The sequence below is a fragment of the Peromyscus eremicus genome, chromosome 6 (genome assembly GCF_949786415.1).
Source record: "Peromyscus eremicus chromosome 6, PerEre_H2_v1, whole genome shotgun sequence".
In the NCBI taxonomy this organism is placed as follows: domain Eukaryota; kingdom Metazoa; phylum Chordata; class Mammalia; order Rodentia; family Cricetidae; genus Peromyscus; species Peromyscus eremicus.
Genome location: NC_081421.1, coordinates 53746917 through 53761730, shown reverse-complemented (window position 1 = coordinate 53761730; position 14814 = coordinate 53746917). Strand labels below are relative to the sequence as shown.

At 43.4% G+C, this 14814-nt stretch overlaps 1 protein-coding gene across 3 annotated transcripts in view; it reads left to right on the top strand.

Moving 5' to 3' along the window:
- Window positions 1–361: 361 nt before the first annotated feature.
- Rapgef2 (Rap guanine nucleotide exchange factor 2) overlaps window positions 362–14814 on the top strand; it is a 244540-nt gene continuing 230087 nt past the window's right edge. For all 3 annotated transcript variants that reach the window (XM_059265507.1, XM_059265508.1, XM_059265506.1), the window contains exon 1: window positions 362–618. In XM_059265507.1, coding sequence (XP_059121490.1) covers window positions 550–618 — 69 coding nt within the window. In that variant the 5' untranslated portion in view covers window positions 362–549. The remainder of the gene's footprint in view (window positions 619–14814) is intronic.

The following is a 14814-nucleotide window of genomic DNA, read 5'->3' as shown; positions in this document are numbered from 1 at the left end:
CGCGGGGAGCAGCCGCGCTCGGGCGCCGATGGGGGCGGGCGGCCGGAGCTGCGCGGCCCGCGGGGATGCAGCAGCAGTCGGGAGGCGCGGCCGACAGTAGACGGAGGCGCGGCGCGGCCACGGCGGCCGAGGCCAGCGGGCTCGGTGGCGCCCAGACCTGAGCCGGGCTCAGCAAGCCCAGCGCGCGGCCCTCCCTCCCGACCGCCCGGCGCGCGAGACCCGGGACGCGTCAGAGGGAGCGCGGCCGGAGCGCGGAGAGCTAGGGCCCCGCCGGAGAGGCCCCGCCCGCCGTAGCTTGCACCTCCCTAAAAATAACTCGGCCCGCCGGGGCCAGCGCGAACGGCGACGGTTCCCCAGCGCAGCCGGCCAGTCGCCGAGTCCCCGTGCACGGACAGCGGGCCTCGAGGAGGAGAGCAGCTCCCGGCTGCACGGATCCTCGTGCTGTCTGCGCCCCGGCCCCGCGCCTGGGCTGGTTTACCTCGGGCAGTGGCGCTGGGCCGGGAGGCCGGCGAGTGTGTGGAGCGGTCCCGGTGCGCCCCGCAGGGGGAGATGGCGTCCTACGTGGATAATAGCTTCCGCCAAGCGGTGATGAAGAACCCCGCCGAGAGGACCCCCCAGGTGAGACGCGCCGCTAGCCGCCGGGAGGTGGATGTCTGCAGACTGCGCCCTTTCAGTGCCCCGGCACTCCGGTGCTGGGGAAGCAGTCCATTTCCCCCATCCAGGACTTCCCCTGCCCCAACTTCCAAGGGCATTCTTTTCAGACCGTTCTGCGATTGTTCCTCTCTCCTTTGCTGCCCTTTACGCTGCGCTCCCTGTGGCTGACCTTGCCCGTGGGTTTGCGGGACTAGGTGCTGTCTACAGGGCTTGTCTCTCTCCGGCCCTACTCCCCCGGGGCTCTGAATCTTGGGGGGTCAGGTCTCACCTCCTCGGCCAGGTACTGTTGTCACCCTGACTGCAGGCTCAGTCAGTCCCTTGCATCTGTCCCATCTTTAGAGTTTAGGGGTGTCTCATGAGCTGTAAGAAGGAACTGTTGTGCAAACGACTGATCGACGTGGGCCTTACAAAGTAGAACACTGAGGCGCCTGCCTGTCTTTATTTACCACTTTACTTTCTTGAAAGAGGGATGTTGCAAAGGGAAAAAGTTGACACCTAGGCTGGCTAGCGCTTTCAATTCCAGTTGTAGACATAACTGCAGAACAGGCGTATTCAATTCCCTTTTCCTCTCAGGGCAGATTCTTTGGGTTTGCACAACCTTGTCAAAATTAGATAAGTGGTTAACCTTTATACGTTTGTTTATCCTCAGGTTTCTTTTATTTTTAAATGAAGGGATTGCTGGTGGCCTGGATTTGATTTTCTTAGGTTGGATTAGCGAGGGAGGAGTGTTATAAAAATGTGGTTTGATTTCTTTTGCTTACTGGATAATGACGTATATCTCCAAATGTTGGGATGGTGACTACAGGGGATCCTGCTTGCCAATCCTGTAGGCAGATAAGGTCTACAGATCCTTGGGACCAGCAGCAGATACAGGGAGGATCTAATATTTGAGAAAAGTTACTTTGCTTGTGAGGTGTTGGATACCATCTGTCCAAATCCAGATTCTGCCCGTCTCTGATGATGATTATTTAATGGGCGAGGGAATAGAATAAAATAGAATCTTCCATTGGCTGCCTTTGGACAGGCCCCAAGAATGGCACCTGGTACTGTTTTTGATGGTTTTCTTTTTTGCTTGATGGAGCTGTCATATGTGGGAAATGTGTATAGATTACATATTTGCCAACCATGGAAGATGGGCTGTAATTTTACAAGAACGTTCATTTAAGTGTCTCCAGAAGTACCTATTTTAAAGGGCAGGGTTTTTTTTTTTTTTTTTTTAAATCAGGAACTGGGCATGCCCTCCTTTGATCTTGTCCCTTCTGTGGTGGTGGTGCAGCTGGTGGTGGTGCTTTCATATCAGTATCTGTTAAAACGGCCAGTTGTACCCATTTTCTGCTCTAGAAAAGGCATGGCCAGTTTAATGTGCAGCTAAAGCAACTTTCATGAGCGCCCTTGGTTCCTTTCAAGAACAGAGTTTGAAGTGCCAAGGGAAATGACACATGCAGAGGACAGTGGAGCCCAGCAAGGCTGGTCAGAAAGTGATGTCACAGGCCTGTAGTAGAAATCAGAGAAGGGGATATGGGTGCTAGGTTGATTTAGTTAGAAGAATAACAGTGGAACCTCTTATCAGGTGTGTGTGTGTGGTGTGTGTGTGTCTGTGTGTGTGTGTGTGTGTAGGGCTGGGGAGGTGGGGCGTGGAGTAGGGGGATCACCAAACAAGTCTGGAAAAAACAAATGCACCACTTTGACAGCCAGCCTGTGGTTTGGCCAAGTAAATGGACCGTTGTTAGGCTTCCCTGTTATGGTGCCAGTGGTGTCTAGAAACCGACCCGGCGGAGGACTCTTGGCCCAGTGTGAAAGTTGGCGGTGACTGCTAACCCCACCATCTGAAAGCGCCATTGACGGCCTGGTGCTCCCCATGTCTTTTCCCCACCTGACCTCAGGGGAAGCAAACAGAGAAACCTGCCGAACAGCAGTGAACATTCTCAAGGGTCAGCCTGTTAACCGTGATGTTCATGTTAACTTGTGCGAACCCCTGCCCTTGTTTATCCGTTTTAAAGAGAAGCTGGTTAGAAATATGCGTTCCCATCCTTGCCTAAGTTGTCAGAAATAATTCATCTAGGAGTTGGAGATCTCCTTGAGTAGGAAAACATGCTCTGTGGGTGCACCTGTGGAGAGTTTTCCATACGCAGTGTATTCTCACAGATGCTTGTTTTTGTAATATAATTAAATCAGCGTTGTTGCCTAGCTTGATACGATGGGAAGACCAAGAATTAGGGAAGGTTTGCTGTGGAGTATCGTGTTTCTGAGGACTGACTTGATAAAGTGAGTGTGACAGGCAAAACCAGAAGGTGCTTGGAAAGAATGAAAGAAAACATTTATTTATTTATTTATTTATTTATTTATTTATTTATTTATTTATTTATTTATTTATTTTTGTTGGATTCAGCTCTCCACTCCTTTCCCTAGCTAACCTTAGCCCTTTACCAGACTCTTTGAAGACAAGTTCTGTATTTAGGTCAGTCAGTTGCTTCGAAGTAATTTTGATAACTACACACCAGTGCAGTTGAGCAGTTGGTGAGGAGCGCATCTGGGCCTGGAGAGTCTTAGGGATTTTGACCCTGAAGAACTCTTCGTATGTATCTGGGAAGTAGCAAGCCACTCTAGGCATGCCCTTGGAAACGGGGGAGTGGTAAGGAGAAATACAAGAAAAAGTTATCACCAGATATCTTTGCCAAGAGGCTTCCACGATTTCACCTGATATTCTTAGAAGAGGAAATGTCTTTAATCCAGGGTTTACTCTGTATTGTGTGTCTGGAAACTTGTCCTCCTTCTACTCAATGGAGCCCTGTATTCTAAAATAATGTACTCCCTTGAAAAGAATGAGCAATAAACATTCGATTGATACACCTCTGTCTTTTCAATGCACCTCTGTTGAAAAACAGGATTGCTAAGTAACTGTTTTATTCAGTGATTTGGGCTTATGTCTTTAATCACTTAAATGAGAATTGTGGTCACGAAGGCAATTTAATGAAGTTTAAAAGATGTAAATAAATTACAAACAGCATTATACCCCAAGGCTTCATACAATGAATTTTTTTGTTAAACTATTTTTATTAACTTGTTGAGTTCAGGCCCTTTGAAATTGCTTCTGTGGTGTGTTTAAATATTTATTTTCAAAATGGTGTGTGTAAAATAATTCTCATCCCATCTCCTCCTAGTTAGTAATATTTATTTTTCAGTATTAAACTTTTTTTTTTTTTCTTTTTGGCTAACCTTTTTGGCTTAGTTGCTAATGCTCAGGAATGCAGCGGTCATAGTTCCTAAGAGTACAGGACAGTTTTTTTGTTTTTTTTGTTTTTTTGGAAAGCCACTCAGTGGAATTCACTGTCTTAATGACAACTGAAACAAGATAAAGTAGGTTACCTTGGTAAACTGAAAATGTATTGAATATACCCATCCTAACAACACGGTACTGCTGAGCACCTGCCCTTTACCTTCATGATGACTGTGGCCTGGGAGAACACATACTACTACTACTGGTCCAGGAAAGGTCAGAATTCAAAACCTGCCTCAAGCGGGGGTTTCTGCTGAGTGCATGTATCATTTTGTAAGTAAAACAAAACAAAACAAAACAAATCCTATGGAACCCGGAAAGTAAGGGGCCACCTGCATCTGACTTACCATAGTTATGCCAAATACAATAGTATTTCTTGGTGTCATTTCTAAACATAGCATTTTTGGGAGAGATGGGGGTGCTGAAGAAGTTTATCCGGTAAACCGAGTGTGTTATGTGGAAACCCACTGAGTGCTGGTGATACAGTGTAATAATGATTGTAGCTAGTGTTTGAGAACAGTTGCTACACTCTTCTTCCTTAATCAACTTTGTGTCATTGAAACAAACACCTGAACAGGTTTGTTTCGGCTCAGCTGTAGAAGTCCATGATTAGGTTGGCCTGCTGCTTTTTAGGGCTCTGGTGGGCTTCCAGATGGTGATACAGGAACAAATCCCCATCTTTGGGTCAGGAAGCAATGAGAGAGGGAGGAGCTGGTGTCCTAGGAGCCCCTTTGTTGAGGGCTGGTGACCTTGGAGACCTCCCATTGGACCCCCACGTCCTGCAAGTCTACCACCTCTCAATAGTGTTTGCTGGGGCAAGCCTTCAACAGGCCTGGAGGGACCATTCAACATCCAAACCGTAGTTATAGCACGCCTCAGTGCCATGTTTTGCTTTGGTGATGTTGGTGCATGAGGAGGAATAGCAGAGATTTGTAGCACATGTATCATCCTTTGGTTACTTTGTCATAGTTAGAGGTTAGAGAGCCGTAGCTAGTCAAAATATGCTAGTGTGTACATCCATCACCTTTTGTGGGTGAAAGTAAGAGTACTACTATGTTAATTGTGATGATTTCTCTATTTTTGAGGGCAAAAGAAACCCTTGTTTCTGAGCTTACATGATAATTAATCATTACTGAACTATATGAAGTGTGCCACTTGCTGCAGTCAGGTATTTCTGTTTTCTCCATCAATCTTTGGAACGTTATGTCAAGTGCAAGTGTTGGTGGGCTAGGGCTTGTGGAGGGGCAAGATGGGATGCCCGCGGTGTTTTGACATTGAGGCGTTATGCCGTCCACAAATGTGTTGGGCTGCCTTCATACCTGTCCTGGGATGCATGTGGCCTGTTGGCGTCAGGTTGGTTTTGTCTATTAAATCATGGGTTTTTGTTTTTTGTTTTTGAGGCAGGGGTTCAGTGTGTAGCCCAAGCTGGCCTATAACGTGATGCTTCTGCTTCCCCTCGTGAGTGCTGGCATTACAGGGTTATGAGGATGTGCCACTAGGTCGGCTTCATTTCTGCTATTGAACTGCTTACTTGGGACAGTTGCATAACGGAGAAGTGCTGTGTAGCCATTTGTAAGTGGCATCTGGTGAAGCAATGGTGTGGTGTCACCGCTAGGACTGTGGTGTGATTCAGTGACAGTACAGAGCAATATCTGTACAACGGAGGAAACAGAGGGGCTCCACTTGTCATTGTTTGACTTTTTTTTTTTTTTTTTTAAATTTTTGAGACAGGGTCTTGTGTAGCCCAGGTCGATCTCAAAAGCACCACATAGCAGAGGGTAAGCTTGAAGTGCTAACATTTACAGGCATGCACTGCCATCCTGGGATTTCTTCATGTTTCTAATAACCGCTTCTGTCCCTACTTCTGGCAGCTAGTAATCTGCTTTTTTTTTTTTTCTATAATTTTGTTGTTTCAAAACATTACATAGATGAAATCATTCAGTGTGGGACTTTCTGGGACCGACTTCAAGTTTCTACCATTGTCACTAAATGATTTGGCCCTACATTCCTAGTTCCAGTGATATCTGGGATTGGCCAGATGGCTTTCAGTTGGGATGGGAAGAGGGAGTTATATAATGTTCATGAAACATGGACCTAAGGTCATGTCTTGGATGAGCAGTAGCTGCTATAATGTGAGCATGTGGGATAGCTATAGAATGCTGTAATTTTTTCTTTTTGGTAGTGATGCAAGTAGTAAAAGTAGCCTTAGTCATTATTGGTCTTTCATTCAAGAAATCACTTAATGTACATCAATTGGACTTTAAAAAGATCAGAAGGAAGTCCTGTGGACTTCCGGTAGGCCTTACTTTTCTCTTCCAAGAACTGAGAGGATGATTAGGACTACAGATAGCGTCAAAACTTCTTGTACATTTCCCCCCCCCCCCACCTTCACACCTGTAATAAAACTTAATTTATAAATTAGATCCAGAGCGAGATTCACAAAGATAACCCGTAATAAAACAGAGCAGTTATAGCAATATGCTATAATAAAATTGCCAGCATGGCTACTCCTGTGCTTTGGGACTGCTTGCTATTAAGTAAAAGAAGGTTTCTTGGAGTCAAATACACTGCCTCTTCACCAACGTCTGCTGAAATAAGAGTTGTTTGAACACAAACACTGAATCCTGCAGTTGATCTGGTAATTCGGATGGGTGCAGGCTATTGAACAGGTATAGCCAGCAAATGGTGACTGTGTGTGAGATTCTTTCTGGTAGACAGAATTGAGAAGCCCCAGCAATGAGCTGTATATGCACCATTTGTTCCCTGATAAGATGCATGGAGAATATGAGTGGCCTTCGACAAAGAATTGGACACTCCTGACCTAGAAGAGGCCGAGTTGAGGCTGGAGCGTTCCCACGAAGTTTGATGCCAGCCTGTTGACAAGCAACGACCAGCCAGGATTCCTGAGTGAAGATTCTCTCTCTCTCAAAAAACAAAACAAAACAAAACAAAACAAAACAAAACAAAACAAAACAAAAAAAACCCCATAAAACTGAAGAATCAATTTCAGGAGGCTGGAGAGATGGCTCAGCAGTTAAGAGTATTTACTGCTCTTGCGGAGGGCCAGGGTTCAATTCCTAGCACCTACATGGTAGCTCACATCTGTAACTCCAGTTTCAGGGGATCCAGGGCCCTCTTCTGGCCACTGTAGGCACCAGACTTGGTTGCATATAGTGCACTTACAAGCAGGCAAAACACATATATAAAATAAAATAAAAATCGTAGAACAAAAGAGAAAACCAACTCAGTTTCAGAAAACATCAGACAGATCCAAACTTGATGTGAAACAATTGGGCAGTACTTTCTGCAAGTGTTGAAGGTATGGAGATCGAAGAAACACACAAGTTGTCACAGATTGGAAGAGAGTGAAATGTTATGTCTAACCAAATGCAGTGTGGAATTATGGATTTCGGGCCACAAACACAAAAAATTTAATGCTGTCAGGTGAAATCTGAATATTTAAATTTTCTTATACTTGTTTTAGATGTTACCCTAAGGCAGCGGTTCTCAACCTTCTTAATCCTTGCAACCCTTTAATATAGTTCATGTTGTGACCCCAAACCATAAAATTATTTCATTGCTACTTCATAACTTTAATTTTGCTGCTGTTTTGTATCGTAATGTAAATATCTGATATGCAGAATAACTAATATTTGACCCCCAAAGGGGTTACAACCTATAGGTTGAGAACCACTGCCGTAAGGGGGCCTCATTGTAGTGGACATGGGCTCCCTGAGCTATTTTATAGAACTTTTTCTTTGGTGTTAGTTGGGGTGTGTGTGTCCGTCCGTCCGTCCGTCTGTCCATCCATGAGTATACACGCATATGCAGGAGTGTCTGTGTGGAGGTCAAAGGCTAACCCCAGGAGTAGCCTGTCCTCCTTTCTCACCCTGTTTGAGGCAGGGTTTGGTCCTCATGCTTCTGGGTATTCTCCTGTCTTCTCCTCATCTCGCGGTAGAAGCTCTGGGATTATAATAGGCTTGTCTGACTTTACCTGGCTTCTGGCGATTTGAACTCATATCCTCACACTTGCCATCTTTCTAGCCCTTGTAAAGCTTTTTTAGACTAAACTTTCCAAAACTGAAAGTTAAAGAAAGGATGTATAATGTTTGGTGCCCCTTTGTGACCCTGGAGAGGAACGACCAAGTTTCCAGTAATCTTTATCCTGATTGGTGATTTAATGTTAATGAGGAGCCCAGGATCTTTCATCTGAATTTTAATTTTTCTATTTCTCTTCTAATTTGGTCCTTTGGGCATATAGTGCAAACACTGTGCCACTGAGCTGTATTCCCACCTCTGTGTGTTTGTTGTTGTTGTTGATTTTGTGTTTTTGAAACAGGGTCTTACTTAGTCATTCAAGCTGGCCTTCAACTTAATATGTAGCTCAGACAGATACTCAGTTTATGGTTGTCCTGCCTCAGCCTCGGAGTACCTGGGATCCATAAGCCAGTGCCACCAGGCAAGACTAGTTAAATTTATTGTCGTTGGTTTTTAGATTTGTTGTTATTATTATTCTTATTTTTGGTTTTTTCGAGACAGGGTTTCTCTGTGTAGCTTTGCGCCTTTCCTGGAACTCCCTTTGTAGACCAGGCCGGCCTCGAACTCACAGAGATCCTCCTGCCTCTGCCTCCTGAGTGCTGGGATTAAAGGCGTGCGCCGCCACCACCGTCCGGCTTATTATTATTATTTTTAATCTGTGTTTTGTCTGCATGTATGAATGTCTACCGAGTGCATGCCCGATGCTCATAGAGGCCAGAAGAGAGTGTTTGATCCCATGGAACTGAAGTTACAGACACTTTTTAGTCATCTGAGTGAGCCACCATGATGGGCTTAAGCATATATATTTAAAATTTTTTTTTTTTGCTTGATAGTTTCAATAGTTACATTTGACAGAACATTGAGTTATGAACTAAATCTGTTTAACATGCGATTATTTTTATATAATTAATTATTTGAATTCTGCCAAGCAAAACATTTTTGAGGTGTCGTCCTCACCCCCCCCAAGCTACATAGGTTTGCAAATTTCGTTTCCAGGTGCAGTCTCACAGTGTAGCTCAGACTGGCCTTGAAATTGTAATCCTAGCTCAGCCTCCACAATGCTGGAATTACTGGCCTTATATTACTACAGTACTTACCCCTGTTAGTAGTATTGGGAATTGAACACAGGGCTTCTCCTTTCTATTTAATTTTTTATTCTTTGTAGTTTACAGAGCTGAGGTGGGCCTCAAACTGATCCTCTTGCCCTCACCTTCCAAGCTCTGGGATTCCAGGCACGCACCACCACGCCCAGTTACTTTTTCTTTTAAACACATTCAAATTTATTAGGGAACGCGTGTAAAAAGTCTCCGAGTGGAAACCTTAATTCCATTTTTTAGACACTATCGAGAAACCACTTGATTGTATTTATATATTTCCAAATAAGTAGAAGTGAGTGTCAGAAACTAATGGGTTGAAAACTTAAAGTCCAGTATCGTAAAATGCCAAGAGTTGAGGTAAGGGAGATTGGCAGCATTTCTGTTTCCATTTACTGGTATCTGATTCCCCACGGTATTTTTTGTGGAGCTGAAAGAAATTGATGGTCTAGCTTTGGAGACAGACGTCTTATGCATGCTTATTCCTTGGATTTGGGATACCACAGACTTCTTTTAGACATAGCCAGTGTACTTTGAGAACCCCAAATTCCTTATTCCTAAATGGGAACCTCCAACCCTAATCTTCCTTGGAGACTTGAGTTGGGATGGGTGGGAATTCCTGTCCTGATTCCGTTTTCTGTGGTGTGGTTTAAATCTACAGCACAGTTAAGAAAAATGGCAGGCATCATCGTGGAGCCATTTCACTTTAAAAGTCCTTGCTCTTGACTGTGACCGGGTATGGCTGTTTTCCTTTGTAATTACGAATTTATATCTTCAATTTGGTTCATGGAATTGTTGTAGTGTGTTTCTTCCTATAATAGGGCAGTTTGGACTGGATTTGTCAACACACTGCTTTATGGCTCCAGCCGGTGTCTTAGCCTTGGTGGGGCTCAGGCTTTGGGACTGCAGGGACTAAAAGTCTCCTAACACAGTGTGGCCCTGACATTGGCTTGCCCCATGCGTGATTTGCCATCTAAGCTTGTTAGAATAAGGGCCAGCTTGATATCCTTTATAAATGTCGTTCATTTACCGAACAACATTTTACTCTCGTACTTTATAAAAGCAGAAGATGGTAATTTCAGAATAAATTGTCAGCTTTCTCTCACCTTGCTAGTTGTGTTTTTGTCAGTGATTTTTAGGAGATGAATTGCTTTTAGTTTTGAATTCTGCATACATGTATGTGCGTGGCATGTTGCACACGAGTAACGACAGAGTGTTGTCTCCCCCGAAGCTGGAATTACAGGCATTGTGAGTGCCTGACATGGGTGCTGGGGATTGATTGATTTAGGCTTCTTCTCAAGAGCAGTAAGCTTTCTTTCTAGCCCTTTGTTAAAGATTGAGGGAAAATTGACAGTGGGCAGAAATAATGATGGTACAATCTCCGTTTGTTGTGAGGATCAGATATGTTAGTGTGTGGCAACAGCCTCTGGAGTGGCGGGTGGAAAACATATTTGTTCTTATTTCTGTTCTTCAGCATTTGGCACTTACTACTCTGATCATACTTTTTCATAGATAATCTTTTATTATTATTTTATCTCATAGTTTATTCTCCTGAGTGATTTATAGCGTAAGTTAATTAGGTAGACTTGAGTATAGCATTGATTACATTAGAGTTATATGTGTCTTCAGGTTACCCAACATTGAACATATAGTGGCTGATGGGCTTAATAGGAAATCCAAAGCTCAGTAGTGCTAGGTTGTGCTTAGCCCTCAAGTCACAGGTTCAAGGTTGTGCTGCCGACTGGGAAAGGGAAGGATTGGGAACCCGTTTGGCATAGGTTTTGTTTTTCATCATCTGTATTCTCATGAATACCCCTGCCCCCCATCCATGGCCTCCCTACTAGAGAAACACTACCACTGAGCTGTACCCCCAGCCCTGTCTTTATTTTGCAAGGTCTTGTGTTAGTTCTTGTTGCTGGCCAGAGCTTTGCCAGCAGATAGATACTCTTGACTTGCAAAGGATGTCGGATATTTGAGCGTTTTAAAGCCTCTATTATGGAAGGGCAGGGAAGAAAGAGATTAAGATTAATGGATACTGTGAGCAGATAGTATTTGTCCAATTTACTTTGCATAAGAAATAGATGATTGTAGGACATTTATGCAGTGATTCTCTGGAGACTGCTTTGAAAGTCTTATTGGATTAAAGAGCTGCATTAATGTAGCTCAGTAACAGAGTCATGTGGATGTATTCGACTACTTGATTCTCTTAGGTATATGTTTATTTTCAGAATTTCAGTCTCTTGTTTAAAGAGAGGGATACATACACTAGCAGATGAGCAACATCTGTAAATATTTACTTATAACCCAATGATTTCTGTAATAATTGGGTTCTAAACATGTCATGTATTGTTTTAAAAATATAAAATACAGATTTTAGGGATGGAGAGATGGCTCAGTGAGTAAAATGTATACGTATGAGGGTCTAAGTTAGGATCCCCAGCACCTACATAAAAACCAAACAAACCAAACCAAAAGGACAGGCTTGGTGGCATGCATTTGTCACCCCAGTGCCGGGGAGGCAGAGATAGGCAGGGCTCTGAAACTCATTGGCTAGCCATCCCAGTTGAGTTAATGACTCAAAAAATAAGGTGGAGAATGGTCAAGGGATATACCTGAAGTCAAGTTTTGGCCTTCACACACATGAGCACATACTTATGTGAACATGTACATGCCCTGCACATGAACACACAGAGAGAAGAGAAAATACTGACTTACGGTTATTTCTAAAGCAGTTCCTTTTGCTTCAGATTGATTCTGTTTTTAAAACATGTAAATCCCCCTCCTTCTCTCCTCACCCGGTCTCTGTGTCTCCTTGTCTTTATCTTTGTCTTTTGCTATGGTTGAACTTGAGGTTTCACACATGGTAGGCAGATGTCTACTTTGCCATGTTGTCAACCCTCTTTTTACCTTTTATTTTGAGACAGTTTCACTAAGTTGCCCATGCTGGCTCTTTCTCTAGCCCAGGCATCCCTTGAACTTGCCATCTGCCTGCCCCAGGTGCTGAAGAAGCTGGAATTTACAGGCCCGTGCTACCCAGCCTGGACTACTTCCCCCTCCCTCCATCGTGTGTGTGTGTGTGTGTGTGTGTGTGTGTGTGTGTGTGTGTGTGTGTGTGTGTGTGTGTGTGTGGTGTGTGTGGTGTGTGTGGTGTGTGTGGTGTGTGTGTGTTGTGTGTGTGTGTGGTGTGTGTGTGTGGTGTGTGTGTTTGGTGTGTGTGTGTTGTCTGTGTGTGTGTTGTCTGTGTGTGTATGTTGATATTTCTGTTTTAGTGCATCCTACCATAAAGGTTTTCCTGACACATAGATAAACTGCTCTTAGTGGTTTGTAGTGGGATTAATTAGCTATTAGAAGCTCATGGCTAAGAAAGGCTGCTGGTAAAATAGAGGACTGAGTCTTCACAAAATTTTCTTTGTCTAAACAAGGGCCATGTTTCTGGCACATCCGAGGCCCCACCAGAACACACTCTTTGAAAACAGAATATGTAAAGAGGATAAATGGCCTCTACTCTTACCTAACATTTCTTGTCTTCAGCAGATTAACTCGAAGCTCACCAATTAGCCTTACTAGAGTAGTGCTTATTGGGCTGGGATTAGTGTTCATCCTTAAGGCTCAGTGCTGAGTACCTCTTAGGCAAAATTGGAGCTAATACATGCTTAAGGACTTGTTTTCCTTGAGAGTTGATGGAGGCAAGGAAGACATTATTACAGACTTATTTATTAATAGTCACTTAAATGAAAGTGAAAAAGGAACAGTCATTTTTGATTCAGTGTCTACAGAAAGTACTCTTCCATAGAAACAAATAGCAGCCAGGACTGGGGAGATGGCTTAATAGTTCAGTGTAAAAAATAGATACAAATTACCTGGAAACATTGATTAAGACTCACATCTTAACAAATTTTTTTAAATAATACAAACCAGTAAATAACCTAAGACTTCTTTGGGACATATCAGTATGTCTCTGATAACCCCCCATTCATACTACATTTAAATCAAACTACAATTGAAAGAGTCCTCAGTAGGAAATGAACCAAAGCAAGTATGTGAGCCTGGGTTCAGGTTCCCATCACCCATGTAAAAAGATGGGTGTGGCTGAGATTCCAGAGCTGGGTAGGCAGAGGCAGAGCTATTGTTTTGGCTCAGTGGGTAGCTAGTCTAGCCCAGGTGGCCAGCTCCAGAGAGACTCAGGAAATAAGGTTAAAAGAGGAAAACAGTGGAATGAATATTAAGTATTGTTTCTCACTAAAATTTAAAAAAAATTAAATAAAAATGCCTAGAATACATTTTATTAGGACTCACATTTTTACCAAATTAACACATATTTTATAATATATAGTATAATATATAATATATAGTATATTTATATATGTAAAAAGGAGGAAGTAACAAGACTATTTGGAGCATGGCAGTATGTTTCTGATTACCCCGCATGCATTCATATTTACATGTAAATCAAGTCTACAGTTTAAAAGGTCCTCAATAGTAAAGTGAACCTTGCAAGGCTTCATTCTCTAAGAAACAACCACAAAGTTGAATCTAGAAACAAAACCTAAATTTTCTAATTTAGTTATGTCATTAAACTATTCTTTGTAGCAGTCAAGATATAAAAGTAGTTCTACAATTCTGAAATATAGAAGTGTCACAGGAGCCCAGAACTCCCATTTGACTAAATGCTCATGGAACTACCCATGCAGGACAGCTTCAGAAAATCTGAGCCAAGATGACTCCACTTACAGGAAGGCAGCTTCTTACCGAGTAAAACCTTTCGGGTCCACATCTTGGTGTCTGTGTGTAGTCTCTGTAAGGGCAGGTCCACGTGGAGGCCAAAGGTTGGCGTCGGCTGTCTTCCTCTGTCTTAACTCTTCCACTTTTTACTCTTATTAGAAAAAAAGAAATTCACCATTAAGAACAGATCTGAAATCCCCAATCTAGTTTGGACTCCCGAGGAAAGGAAATAAATACCAAAGGTAGATTAAGTGAATTTCTCCACGTCTTTGGGACAACGCCGTCAAGTGTTGGAAAATTAATCAATCCCTTTGATGGAGGCGAGCAAGCTATGGCAAACCCTGAAGCAGGTGTTTGTGTGCAGTGTTCCTAGGGCTCTTAAGCTCTTTTTCACATCTGTGGCTGCTCTCACCCTGCGGAGACTGAGCTGAGCTGCTGACAGGCCAGGCTTGCCTCTTAGATGTCTCAGGATAACGTGCAAATGCCCGGGGAATTGTGGCCTGGGGGGGGGGGGAGTGTTTACTCCTGAGCACTGTTTCCACTCCTGCCCCCAAAGTGGAACATAACTTTATGTCACTGATGAGGTGAGGAGTGGGCACGGCACAGTTGAGGGGAGCTGACTCCGTTGACCGTCAGGAACAAACCCTTTCTTTGTCTTCCTTTCTGATTATGTCTCCATATTGTAAATTTGTTTTTGGTGCATTTTGCTTCTTTTCATCCCTTATTTATCTCAAGGCAGTTTAACTCGATAGAAGAATTTTGTTTTTCATTTCACCGAAAACAAATTTGTTGCCTTAGAAATCAACACTTTGCTTGTTGGCTGATTAAAGTGATGTATCCAGTAATAGGAAATAAAATTCCGTGCATTCGTTAGCTTTGTTTTCTTCTCTAGTGCCTTCAAAGAGAAATGAGTAATTTTGGTCCTTCCTATTGCCAATAATAACAGTAAAAACTCATGAAACATTTAAGTTGAGGATGCAGAAGTTACCTGTTTAAAGGGAGGAAATTCTTAGCAAGATCAGTGTTGGC